This window comes from Quercus suber, unplaced genomic scaffold (assembly GCF_002906115.3).
Source record: "Quercus suber isolate HL8 unplaced genomic scaffold, Cork oak 2.0 scaffold_60, whole genome shotgun sequence".
In the NCBI taxonomy this organism is placed as follows: Eukaryota; Viridiplantae; Streptophyta; class Magnoliopsida; order Fagales; family Fagaceae; genus Quercus; species Quercus suber.
The window spans coordinates 1888243-1900753 of NW_027069525.1; the positions used below are offsets into that span (position 1 = coordinate 1888243).

Below are 12511 nucleotides of genomic sequence, written 5' to 3' on the forward strand. Positions count from 1 at the left end.
ATTAGGTGTGTAATTGAATATATTCTTAAACTCATTTATAAAAAATATAGAAAAAAGCTAATAGTATTATAAGTTTTACTAAATAAATCTTACAAACTAACGTAAAATTAAATAGGATCAATGATACCTAATTTTATTATTATTTTTTTTGAATGGTGATACCTAATTTTATAATACTTATATAAAGAAATAATAAAATCCAAAAGAAAAGTGCAATACATTGAATTGTACCGAATAATTTATCAGAGCACGCAACTGGGTATGGTGACTCAGCAACTGTGTGATGTTCTGTTTAATTTACTATGTTGTCCCTGTGTATTGATTAGAATAGCTAGGCTGTCCTTTGTTCAAATTGTTTATGGAGCGAATCTTTTTTTATTCCCACCAATTGGCCCAACAGTTTCTGGTTTTTCGATCTTGGTTGGTGTACTTTTTGGTTTGCTTTGAATGTGGGTGTTTAGGACTTAGGATCTAGATCCAATGAAATTAGCCTATGAAATTGAGTCTAGCTTGGCAATGGACCAATTTGGCTATTTCCTCTCCAAGGGCTATCATTTTACACCTAAAGTCCAAACAAATAAAGCAAGTCCAGACAAGCTTTTAAATGTGTTGTTTGCCTTGGAGATGCAGCCATTTTTTTTTTTTTATATATATTAATAATTCAGGGCCTATTTGGTATTGTTATTTAAACAAAAGTTTTCATTGTTTAAACATCACAACACATATTTTCACAATACTTAAACAATGTTATTAGAAATTTCTTACCAATCGGTAATTTGAAAATGAGATTTAAGTTTAAAATTGGACTTGTTTTGATAAAAACATCATAAAATATCAGTTGAATTAAATGACTTTTGACGATATAAAATTTTTTAAGCTTCAATTTTTAATATAAAAAAATACAAATATTAATGTACTTTTACACAATATTAGAGAGAGAGATACCTATATTGTGATGAGTTAAGACTTGAGAATGTCAAACTGTCTTCTACTTCTCTCTCTCAACTTCCAAGAAACCCACATCCACCAATAATTTCCAACAAAGTCTCTTTCCAATTTCCATCCTTTAAACCACACAATCCTCCCCCTCTACAAACCTACAGCCCTTTGTCTCTGATCCTTATCTCACCAAATATGTACGGATTGCACCGCCACTACACACATACTCAACTCAAGTATTATAAAATATTGATTACTTATTGCCTACTTGTTCAAAGTTAGTTAAACCTGTATCCAAAAAATTTAAAAGAAAAAGTTGATGGCACCAAAAACAAGCTACCCAAAACATAGATTGAACAAGAAACCCCATAGAAGCTAAGCTATTGCAAGACCAGACCCACACAAAGCAAGCATCCAGGAATTCTGTCAAATAAAATCAGAGTATAAGATTCTCCACATGCAACATAAGGCGCAGTTTAAAGATGATTTTTTTCCATCTTAGACCTTGCAGCCATTCTACATTTCAAAACGCTAGCTACCTAAAATTCTTACAAATGTAACATCTTATATAACAAATTTATATAATGTCTCTTTCAAATACACGTGGAATTTCAATTTTCAATAACAATCTCACGCACCAAATATATGCATCTTTCCTTTTACATTATGTGAAGTGTGGACCCGACAATCATAAAGAATCTATATGCTTTAAAAAGGAGGATGTATAAAACAAATGCACGAGATATCTTCCCATCAAATTTACATATATAAATAATATTACACACACGTGAGAGAAACTTTCAATACAACCATTAAAAGTTGTATCTAATGCTGTAAAATCCCTTACACATATATCTCTAATTCACTCAAAGGAATCCAACGTGCATGTGAAATGGATGTTACATTAGATTCTTTACATAAATATTTTTTTTGTACTATACATGGATAGGTGGTCCACCATTGTGGCTTCCTGCCATTTGGACATAACGATTCTGCTCTTATTATTATTTTTTAGCTGGGTTCGTAGAGTTTCACTTGCCATTGGAAATGGGGGTTTTTACAATATTTCAACTTTCACGGCTTTTAGACAGAGGGATTAGGCCAAAATCGAACCTTTAAAAATTGAGGGACCAAAAATGCAATTTACCCTCAACACTAAATAGAAGTGGTATAATTACAGTTCTTGAAGCAAACAAAGGCAACACATATAAACCTACCAACTGATATTGCTCAAATTTGAGCTTCACCAAACTTTACAAAATGCAGTGGTAGAACCTTGATGACAATGCACCGATTTATTTCTTTTTAGCTGCATTTTACTCTAATCCACAAAAACTGCATAATCATCTTGCTCATTTAAGCATCAATGAAAAACCAAAAAAAAAAAAAAAACTGGTACACATGCATACACCTCTGGGAACAAAAGCAAAAGCACTACAAACAGCTTTTTAAGCTATGCTACAGCTGCTGAATAACCAGGAAGCAATTCAGCATGCAACTGACTTGTAAAATTAGTCTCTAATAAAAGCTAATTGGAATCACATCTTCAATCCAAATGAACCATACCAGTCACATATTAGATCAATGTACTGAATGATTTGCATACCCAGTTTGGCAACCTCAGAAAAATAGCACACCAATTTGTTTAATCTAGTACAAGATGGCAGTTCAGATTGGATTTTGTGCAACAACAGAAATGTCACTGTATATGGTCATCTTCGAACTAAGACGTGCAAGTTTCTCAGGCGCTTGGAAGAATCACTATGATTTTGACCCAAACAAGAAAGTCAATTTCCAAATGGGAAATATTCAAACGAAGTTTTTCACAACCTTTATGAGGTTCTTGGCACAACCTTTTCCATCCTCCATCCCTGGCCCTCTCGAAGACTCATGGCTGCTTCCTAGGAATGGTTTCTCTCCAATCTGGTTGTTCATAAAGGTTGTGCCAAGAAATTCATAACTGTAATCAGCACCTTTTCCATCCTCCATCCCCGGCCCTCTCGAAGACTCGTGGCTGCTTCCTAGGAAAGGTTTCTCTCCAATCTGGGTGTTCAATCAGATACTCCCATTGCCTAAAAGGGAAAACTTAGAAAATAAATTATAAAAATAAAAACTATTACTATTTTCTAACCAATCATTGTTTCACAATATAAATTTGCTGCAAGTTTTCAACTGGTAAACATCTTATTTTTCACAAGATATCTTCATCCCTCTTTGCATCTCATTTTCTTTTCTATTCCTCTTATAAGATTTTGATTGCAGTTTGTGATGCAAGTTTTCAACAACGATTGATTAGAAAATAAAAATATATGTGCTGCAAGTTGCTTAAAAAAAGTCCTCATCCCTCTTTGCATCTCATTTTCATTTCTATTCTTTTTATTACATTTTGATTGCAGTTTGTGTGTCTATGAAAAAAATATTGCATTATAACATGCCCCTTTTGGGGTTTTTGTGTGTGCGCGTGTGTGTGTGTCTGTTGGGGGTGCGGGGGCTTTTAGGTAGCAAAACAGCATACCACAAACCCAAGTCATGACTTATTAAAGACACAAAAACCACTATATCTATTTATTATTAAATTATTTTGTTCTCTATCCAGTCAATGGCTATCATATTGACTTGTATATTGGCATCCAAAATGCAAATTGTGTAATGCCCAAATAGTTATTGCCTATTAAGTAGTAGTTAAGATGCTTATATCACAGACTGACCAAGGACCCCTAAGGGTAGCACAATTGGCTGGGGACCACGCCTCATGAAGCAGAGGTCACTAGTTCGAATGTCCCATTCCCTTCCCCCTCCCCTTACGCCCAAAACTTACTTATAAGAAAATAACTGTAAATCCCAGATTTATTTTAATCAGACTATACCTTTTTAAATTATCCACGAAATCTGGGGCCTCAGCAGAAGGAGAAGTGGAACAACTGAGGAGAATTTCGGAATCAGAAAGACTTTGTAGTGTCAAAGAAATATATTTTTGGCGAAAGCTCCTGTATCAATGGAAAGAAGAGCGCAAAGCATTAGCATAAATGCAAGAAAGAGCGAGGAAATAAATTTATAAGAAAAAAAAAAAAAAAAAAAAAAAAAACCAGAAAACTGGTTTGGAAAGAAATGAATCCTGTGCTTTCTTTGAATGCAGATGACAGAAGCTGTAGTTTGTAGGTAGTTTAGCAATTGTACCAGCAGCATGAAGCAATTCTGAATTGATCAGTTTGAGTATCATATGTCTCAAGCAACTTGCCACTCCAACTGGGGTCCTCATAGGCTGACGTTACCCGAATTCTCCTAACAATCTCATCCGGACATCTTGAAGTTCTATCAAAACAGGCAGGGGTAACTAATCCAGTGGAAGTTTCTACCTGAAAAATGTTGAAAAAGATTAAAATCAATATTTTAGAACAGTGCTACAAGCTTCAACCGCATACATTAACCAATAGGGGCTGCAAACATGTCATAAAACTATGAAGACCACACAAGTAACTGGTTTAGTGATTATGCGTCTTGCTACGTGCCATTAAGTCAGTCCATACAAGAATCTGCCTCACACATGTAACTAGTCTACTCACCAGATGTCTTTGCCTTGCCATTAAACAGATCCAAACTAGAATCTGTCCCAAATGGTATTATGTGTATATATATATATATATACATACTTCTTGATGAACCAAAACTATTTGATCCATACTAGTAATACTTTGCTAGAAATCAATACTAGAATCAGAATGCATATCAAATAAATCTTTTAGCCTTGCTTCTGTGCATTTGGGTTTTTGTCTAACTGAGACTTCAAATGTGGCAAATTCATCAGAGCTACAGGCTTATATCATTAACTTTACAGCACTGCAAAGAGAATATATGAGAATGCATATACCCAGTATCTATATAGCTGCCTCTTCCATGACATTTGTCACTTTTGTTTTTGATTTATAAGTCCAGGATTGAAGCTAAGGCAGTATATATGGGCTGGGTAAATCATTTTGTCCTCTACCACCTTGTCCGCAGCAGAAATCGACTAGTATTTTGCTAGTACAAGTTTGATATTCCCAGTTTGAAAGAAAGATCTGGCTCTATTTCTTTCAAGCAGATTTTAATTTATTTGCATGAACTAAACACAGACAAAACATTTAAGATATAGGAATCATAGAGTTGAAGCTGACCACTAAACCATGGAAAATGGGGTATGCATTCCCTTCGGAATCCCTTCTGGTGTTATGCCCAAGAACAAAGAGAGTCTGAACATGAAAATTCTCTGGTCTTGTGAACAAAGCTTCAACTATTTTGGCACACAATGGAAAGGAATGACCATCCAACTGTTCCTGGCTTTCAGATCTAGTGCTAGAGTAAGCATACTGCATAAAAAGTTCAATACACTCAACTTCAATTATTCTGACTCTTGGATAACTACATTATGGGAAAATCAATAATAAAGTAGAGGATCCCAAACCATACATTTGGTGAAACATCTTCAAAGCCACCAACAAGGTGCACCTGCATTCATTTCATTATGCAGTCTTTTCAATCCATGTAATAGTAATTAAGATCAATAAGCAAATGTCATTGTTGAGAAGCCAAAACTATAGAGAAATACAGAAAGTACATCCAACTCAGCATCCATATTGTGATCAACAACATGCAATAACATCTGGGAGAGGCCCATGTCCACAATATTTGGAGAATCCATATGAGAAACTGAGGTCCTGCACTTAAAAAAAAAAAACAGAATAAAATGCAAAGAACCAAACAGAATAAATCTGTGATATTTTTAAATAATTCTGTCTTGCACATATGATCAGTTCTTACATTCCATTTTTCTTGTTGTGAATGACAATGCCCACACAGGTTGTCGCTTCATCAGTGCCAACAAACTTATCATATGAAAGGGGAAAACTGATGTTAAGAAGAAAGTTGGAAATAAGAATACTAAATGGCACTGCAGTACCCTATCAAGTGACAATTCATTATACGAAAACATTTCTAACATTGCTCTAAGGCTATTAAATTGTAAATTCAATTCATAAAACCATAAAATTTTATATCCGAAATTCCAAATGGGGCTATCTTAAGGATTTATTAATTGGAACACATACATCAACAAATGCAGGGTCAACAGTTCCATATTCTCTTTGGAACAGATAAACCCATTTATTCTTCGTCAATCTATCCATGCCAGACTCTTCATAAACTGAGAACTTCCTCTCTGGAATAGCCTTGAATGAATTTGCGGCAGATACCAAAATAGGGTCTTCCATCAAAGCAACCAGGGTATTTCCCTGTTCAAAAGCACAAGTTTTTCGCATTTGTTAGTTATAAACATAATATAAGACGGAATTATGCAAGCACATTATTTGTCAGATAAAACCAAGAATTTACAATCCTACAGGAAAGATTCTTCTCAGAGAAAATGTAATTATTTCCAGAAGCATAAAATTTTTGTACAGTCCATTAGTTGTTGTGCCTTAGATTCTTCAATTAAATTCAACCGTGGTACTATACTATATTAATCAATACAGCACATCTTTTGCAAAGACAATTAAATTCAACCATGTGGTTTATTGGTCAATGCAATTACATGGTTGAATTTAATTGGGAAACTTCAGGTATAGTACCTAAGTTTTGTCCTTTCCAGAATTATATTGCCATATTATGAAACCAAAATGGTGAAACACATTGACTTCCTTTTCATTCTCTTCAAGTATAAGAAATTTGAACCAAATGAATGCTCTCACATGTACAATATCAACTACTCAACTAAGCTTGTCATCATTAAAGATTCTAAACTCCAGAAGTTGGGAACCATAAGAAAGGCTACCTGAGGCTCCAATCTTGACATTAAGCATATAAGAGCAAGTTGTAAGGTGGAATTCCCCCCAATCGCATTTACACCTATCCTAACTTCTCAGACCATAATAAGAGCAATGAAATTTCACAACCCAACAAGAAGGTAGAGCAGAAAAGATTGGAAAATCCAACCCAATTTGCATTTGAACAACTTTCATAACAAAACTTCATACCCAAGAAAGTTAAATTATCATCCTACACAGAACTGACAATCAAAGAGTCTCTCTCCAAATCAAGTAAACAAGAGTCACAAGAGTCCATTACAAATTTAAAATCCTATAGGATGACAAATTTACACTCTTTACTCCACAGTGGTTACAAATATCGCTCCTATAAATGCACAAGGGAACACATAATCTAAAAACATTGAATTTTTACCAGACAGATTTATGTTTTGCTAAATAAGCAGATGGGTATTTGAAAAAGTGCAAGGAAAAGAGTGAAATGGACAAGAAAGAAAGAAAGAAAGAAAGAAAGAAACAGTGAAGGGAGCACCTGAGACGAAGATGAAAATGGGACCCCACCAACAAATATCATGATTTTGGCGCAAAAAAAAGCCTCCGAAATTTCTTTGATAGACTGATCTCTCAGAGAGAGTTGCAGAGAAAGGAAGACTTTGTTGACTTTCTGAGTTGGGAGTGGCAAACTGAGAATACAATAGGACACTACTTAGTATTTAACGTTTGAGCTTCGTGAGTTGCGGGGGCTGACAGGAATTTTTTTCGTTTGCTTGGTACTTTTCCTAGACTTTGGTACGTATCACAACGGGATTGGCTGACTTTTGGGAAAAGTTCAAGGAAGGGTCAAGTCCAAGGTTAAGAACTCTCTAGAAATCTATGCACCTGATGCCATTTTCAAGAGCAAATCACATATTAGTGAATAAATATGTAAATCAGTTATGAATGAGAGAGAAAATTTCACTTTGAGGGGTACAAATCTTCTTTATAAAACCATCAAAATCTGTTTTTTATGCAATTATAAACTTCTCTAGGAGACAATAATTTATATGCTTATCTTATAGAGCACATCTCGTACAAGCATATAAAGATATTTTATATTTTGTGGCACTAACTTATAATAGATGAATTGATCTAACTTATAATAGACGAATTGATAGTTTTTTTTTATAACAAAAGATGAAAGCTAGGATAGAACATAGAAGAGAACATGAACATGGTTTCTTAGATATTCACCATGGTACTTGGATGATGGGATGGTTTCTAAAGGGACAAAGTCCCAACGGGTATATGATACGCGTGTTGATGGTTTTTTGTTTAAGCTTCTCCCCATTTTATAATGGAGATTAACCTGATTTGATTAGAAATTGCCATGATTCCATTATTGAGTCAATTTCTTGTTTTTGCATTAGGAAGAGGGTAAGCATCTTCTTCAAAGCTTGGTCGTTGAATTACTTAGACCTGTGGATGAATCAAGGCCTCTTGCTTTGGGACCAAAGAATTGTACTACTTTCGAACATGAAGCTAATAACAGACTTTAAATAACTCACCAAATGATTAAAGACTGAAATGAAATTCACTACACAGCACTCGAGGTTAAGGAGGCTAAAATCCTTATGACACAATTCTCCCATAGGAGAACTTGAGTTCAAACACGAGCGCACGCGCACACAGTCCATCTAGACCATTCAAACATTGATTCCATATATACCCACACCCAAGTAGGGTAACCTTGGATAGTCACCCCCTTGCTTTATTCAAGGGGAAAAAAACACACAACAAAACAAACAAAAACTCAGCACTTGAATTTAAAATCGTCAAGAGAAGACAAACTATGTTACTACCAAATGACTGGGGGTTTCTGAGGAAGCAGAAAACATCTTTGAACAAAAAATTTAATTAATTACACAGAAGAGAACAATTTTTGCACTCTGGTTTGTAAAAATTTTACCAAAGACAACATTTCTATGTATATTCAAAAGCATATGACGCTAATGGTTTTCCTATTGTCTGGCTTGAATCTTGATCATCAAAGCCTGCCAGCAAATTCGAGTACTTTCACTTTCTCGTCATTCCTGAAACAATGATCTCTGCCTTTGCATGCATCTCATGAGGATACCCCAATGTTGACAATAATGTGTGTTCAAAGTGCATCAGTTTCTAGCAGCTGTATCATTTCTGAACTGTTCTACAAGGGGAGGAAGGAGAAGAGCAAGCCTACTCTTATACCTCGCAATTCTTCGTAACCGCTCTTCTCTTAATCTACAGCAAAACATTAAATCGCTTTGTTATTTGTTGCAATTACAAAAATGGTACCAATACCCTAGGAAATAGAGAAACTTACCGCGCTCGAACCTTTTTAGCATGCTTAACGTGTCTCTTTAACAGATCTTTCGGTGATAAATCCTCAACAGATTTGTCGCCCTGAAAGCAGAAACAAGCAAGTTAGTGTTGAAGGAGGCAGATGTGTATCTACACTTATCAGAATTTTAGGTTTAGAAGATGGATAAATAAGAATAGAGCCTTACTTAAGTTCCTAAGCCTGTACTGTTTAGCAGCTTATTTCTAGTAGCTTATTTGCGTAGGGTTTATCAAAAGATATATATATCTTATTTCCAAAAAGACTAAAAGTTAGATTACTTGCAAAAAATGCTGAGACAAAAAGCCAAAAGCTTTTAGCAGATAAGCTGGGCCCAAACACACCAAAGTCTTAAACATCCAAAAAAGACTGAAGATTCAGTAACATACATATTCAACTCTGTAACATATACGTATTAAATAGGACCATATAATTTTGCATAAATCTATGTCAACTTGTCATTGAATTGTTAAATATAAATAAGTTCAAAATCATCTCACTAATCTGCAATTGAAAATACAGCTTTATCCTCAGTTTAAAACATGAAGTACATCATATCATCATATCGGCGGCATTTTTAAGGAATGCCCCCAAAACAAAATTATGGTTAAAGGATTCAGGGCTCATACCCACCATACCAAATGAATACATAAACAGAAATAGATAATTGATCATCAATAACAATGATCACTACGGCNCTCTTTAGCTAAATCTAGTTCAGCCAATTCAAAAAACTTTTAGCAGAACATAAGTAGAGAAGGTTTCCTTCCAAACAAAATCCAAACACTTTAATGATTCCATCTATTCTAAACAATGAAACTAGAAATTCTGTAAACAAAATCCTTTCCCCTTCTAGCTATTACAGGAAGTTGCTTCAGCCTCTATATCTCATGTCCCACTAAATGTCCAAAACTCTATTCCTTTCTTTAACTTCCCTCGTATTGATTTTCCTTTTTTGGGGAAGCATCGTGTGCTTCTCTCTCTGTTTATCAACATGTGTTTTTTCTCCTTTTCTTTTGTAAGTTCAGAACTATGAAAGTTTAAAATTTTATATTGATTTTAAACAAACCTACTAAGCTCACCTTTTGTGAAAGTTTAAAATTTTATATTGATTTTAACCAAACCTACTAAGCTCACCTTTGGTGGCCAGAGATGAAACAGGGAATAGAAACAAGCCAAGCAAGATAAGTTCTTACAGAGTTTTTGCTTCTTTTTCTTTTTGGAAAGGGGGTAGGGACAAATGTACTTCAAATTACACAGGGTAATTTTCTTATCAAACCATTGCACAGGCATCTTGCGTCCCACGATCAGTAAATAATATGCATTCTTTGAACAACATAACCAAAGTTTTTGGACAATTGAAAAACCAATATCTCAGGCAGCTATTTTCAGTGATAGTCAATCAAGTCATGCATATTTCTTCTGCATGCATGAATCATGATGCATATATACATCCAATCAACCAAAAAAAAAACCATATGCTTACTTTTCGATCTCTGATCGTGTACAAAGACTCGTCTACAGTTTTGCCTCTAGAGAAAGCATCCATACTTTTGTCCCTACATAAAGCACCACAAGAGATCAATTAAACTGTACATATATGCATTAATGAAAGAAAAATGATGCTATCTTATAAAGAAGTTACCTGGGATCCTTATAGCCATTATAGTCAGAAACTGAAGTTGGAGGAGCAACCTAAAACAAGGAGAAGACAATCAATATCTGCAGTATTGTTTTTATCTATTGCCACTGAATTCCAATGTCTGACCATGCCAATGTCAGCATGAAAATCAAGCTTATCTAACACGTATGGAGCTCATGAATGAGCTCAAAGATGAAAATATTGAACCAGTGCCCATCACGCAAAAATCCCAATTGTACACACAAAACAAACAAATAATGATAAACCAAAAGCAAATCACATATTTTGCAGAATTAATTTTGACAATTACACCCTACCCATCACTCATACCCCCCAATTGAAAGCAGAAACAAACAAAATACTAGAAACCAGAAGCAACCCATTAAAGCTGCTCATACATTTTTTATATAAACACCCTACCCATCACAAAAAATCCAAATTGAACATAGAAAACAAACAAACTATGAGAACCCAAAGAAAGCCATAAATTTTGCTGATATAATTTTGATTAAAAAAAAAAAAAAAAGCCCTACCCATGAAGCATAAACCCCAATTCAACACAGAAACCAAACAAAATACGAATCAAAAGCAACCCATCACAAAAAATCCCAAATTGAACATAGAAAACAAACAAAAAAATTAGAAACCAAAAGCAACCCATCATAGTTTTCCATATGTTTTGAAGAAACAGACAACACCCATCACGCATAAACCCCAATTGAACATACAAAACAAACGAAATTTAAAGAAAACCAAAACCAACCCATCAAATTTCTTTGCCAAACAGTCAAAACCCATTAAGCAAAAAAGACCAAAAAAGCTGGGACCTTTTGGTGCGTAGAGATAGGAATGCCCTTGATGGGGTTTGTAGCAGAGGGGAGCTGAGAAGTTGGGTGCTGCTGGTGTAAGTGGTGAAGAGGAGGCCTCATCACATGGACTTGAGGATAAGAGACCAAAGGCCGAGTGGGGTACCCAACACCAACACTACTTGTTGCTGTTGTTGTTGTTGTTGTTGTAACGTTGTTGTTGGTGGCAACAGTGACAGAGTTTTGAAGAGGTGGTTTGGGAATGAAGCCACGGCCAGAGGAGGCAACAGGGTAGAGGATTCCTTGTTGGGTGGGGTTTGGAGATCGGACTTGTGGGTACAAATGGGGGATTTGTTGGTGGTGGTGGTGGTGGTGGGGATGTGGGTTTTGAACATACACGGGTCTTGCTGGTTGTGCAGGGGATGTGTTTGTGTTTATGTTTGTGAGAGGACGTGTGGTGGTGGTTGTGGTAGTTGCGGTTGGTGTTGTGGTGGTGGTGGGAGTGGGTTGGGGATCCAAGGCCATGGTGGTGTGTGGCGGCAAGTGATGGCGGGGGATTGTGGTGAGAGGTAAAAGTTCTAATAAATAGGGGTTTTTGAAAATTTGAGAGAGAGAGAGAGAGGTGCTTTTGATTTTGATAGATCTATCCTAGATGTTTGGAGCCCGCGGTTTGGCTTCAATTTTCCTTTTTCTTTTTCTTTTTTTGGTGGGGGAAGATTCAAATATATTACAAACATTAATGGAAAATATAGTTTTATACTTTTATTAAATATTTTCCCTAAGATTATTTTAAGATTTTTTTTTAGTAAATAGTAATATTTATTAGAACACAACGAAAATAATAATAGTTTACATAATCAGAGTACAAATACAGTTTAAGAAAATACAATTTTAGAATGAAGCTATTTTCACATACTATCAACTATATGGTTTCTCTACAAATATAAGTGTTTGTGGAGTATGAGAGATAAAG

General features: G+C 35.1%; 2 protein-coding genes across 4 annotated transcripts; both read right to left on the reverse strand.

Moving 5' to 3' along the window:
* Nucleotides 1–2438: 2438 nt before the first annotated feature.
* LOC111988557 (protein N-terminal asparagine amidohydrolase) lies at nt 2439–7677 on the reverse strand. 3 transcript variants are annotated; one of them, XM_065772562.1, is made up of 9 exons: nt 7270–7677; nt 6024–6206; nt 5737–5801; nt 5525–5633; nt 5386–5424; nt 5094–5285; nt 4117–4295; nt 3807–3926; nt 2439–3011 (listed from the first exon to the last, which is right to left on the reverse strand). In XM_065772562.1, exons 1-9 carry the CDS (start codon nt 7309–7311, stop codon nt 2906–2908), a joined length of 1035 nt encoding a protein of 344 aa, XP_065628634.1. In that variant the 5' UTR covers nt 7312–7677; the 3' UTR covers nt 2439–2905. The 3 variants fall into 3 exon arrangements, with proteins under 3 accessions (XP_065628634.1, XP_023876121.1, XP_065628635.1); XM_024020353.2 differs by having other exon boundaries at nt 5534–5633; nt 7270–7672; XM_065772563.1 differs by lacking the exon at nt 7270–7677 and having other exon boundaries at nt 5737–5823; nt 6024–6159.
* An 861-nt stretch (nt 7678–8538) lies between these two features.
* Nucleotides 8539–12235, reverse strand: LOC111988573 (uncharacterized). The gene is made up of 5 exons (XM_065772504.1): nt 11560–12235; nt 10736–10785; nt 10529–10649; nt 9076–9176; nt 8539–8993 (listed from the first exon to the last, which is right to left on the reverse strand). Exons 1-5 carry the CDS (start codon nt 12061–12063, stop codon nt 8885–8887), a joined length of 885 nt encoding a protein of 294 aa, XP_065628576.1. The 5' UTR covers nt 12064–12235; the 3' UTR covers nt 8539–8884.
* Between the last annotated feature and the right edge of the window lie 276 nt (nt 12236–12511).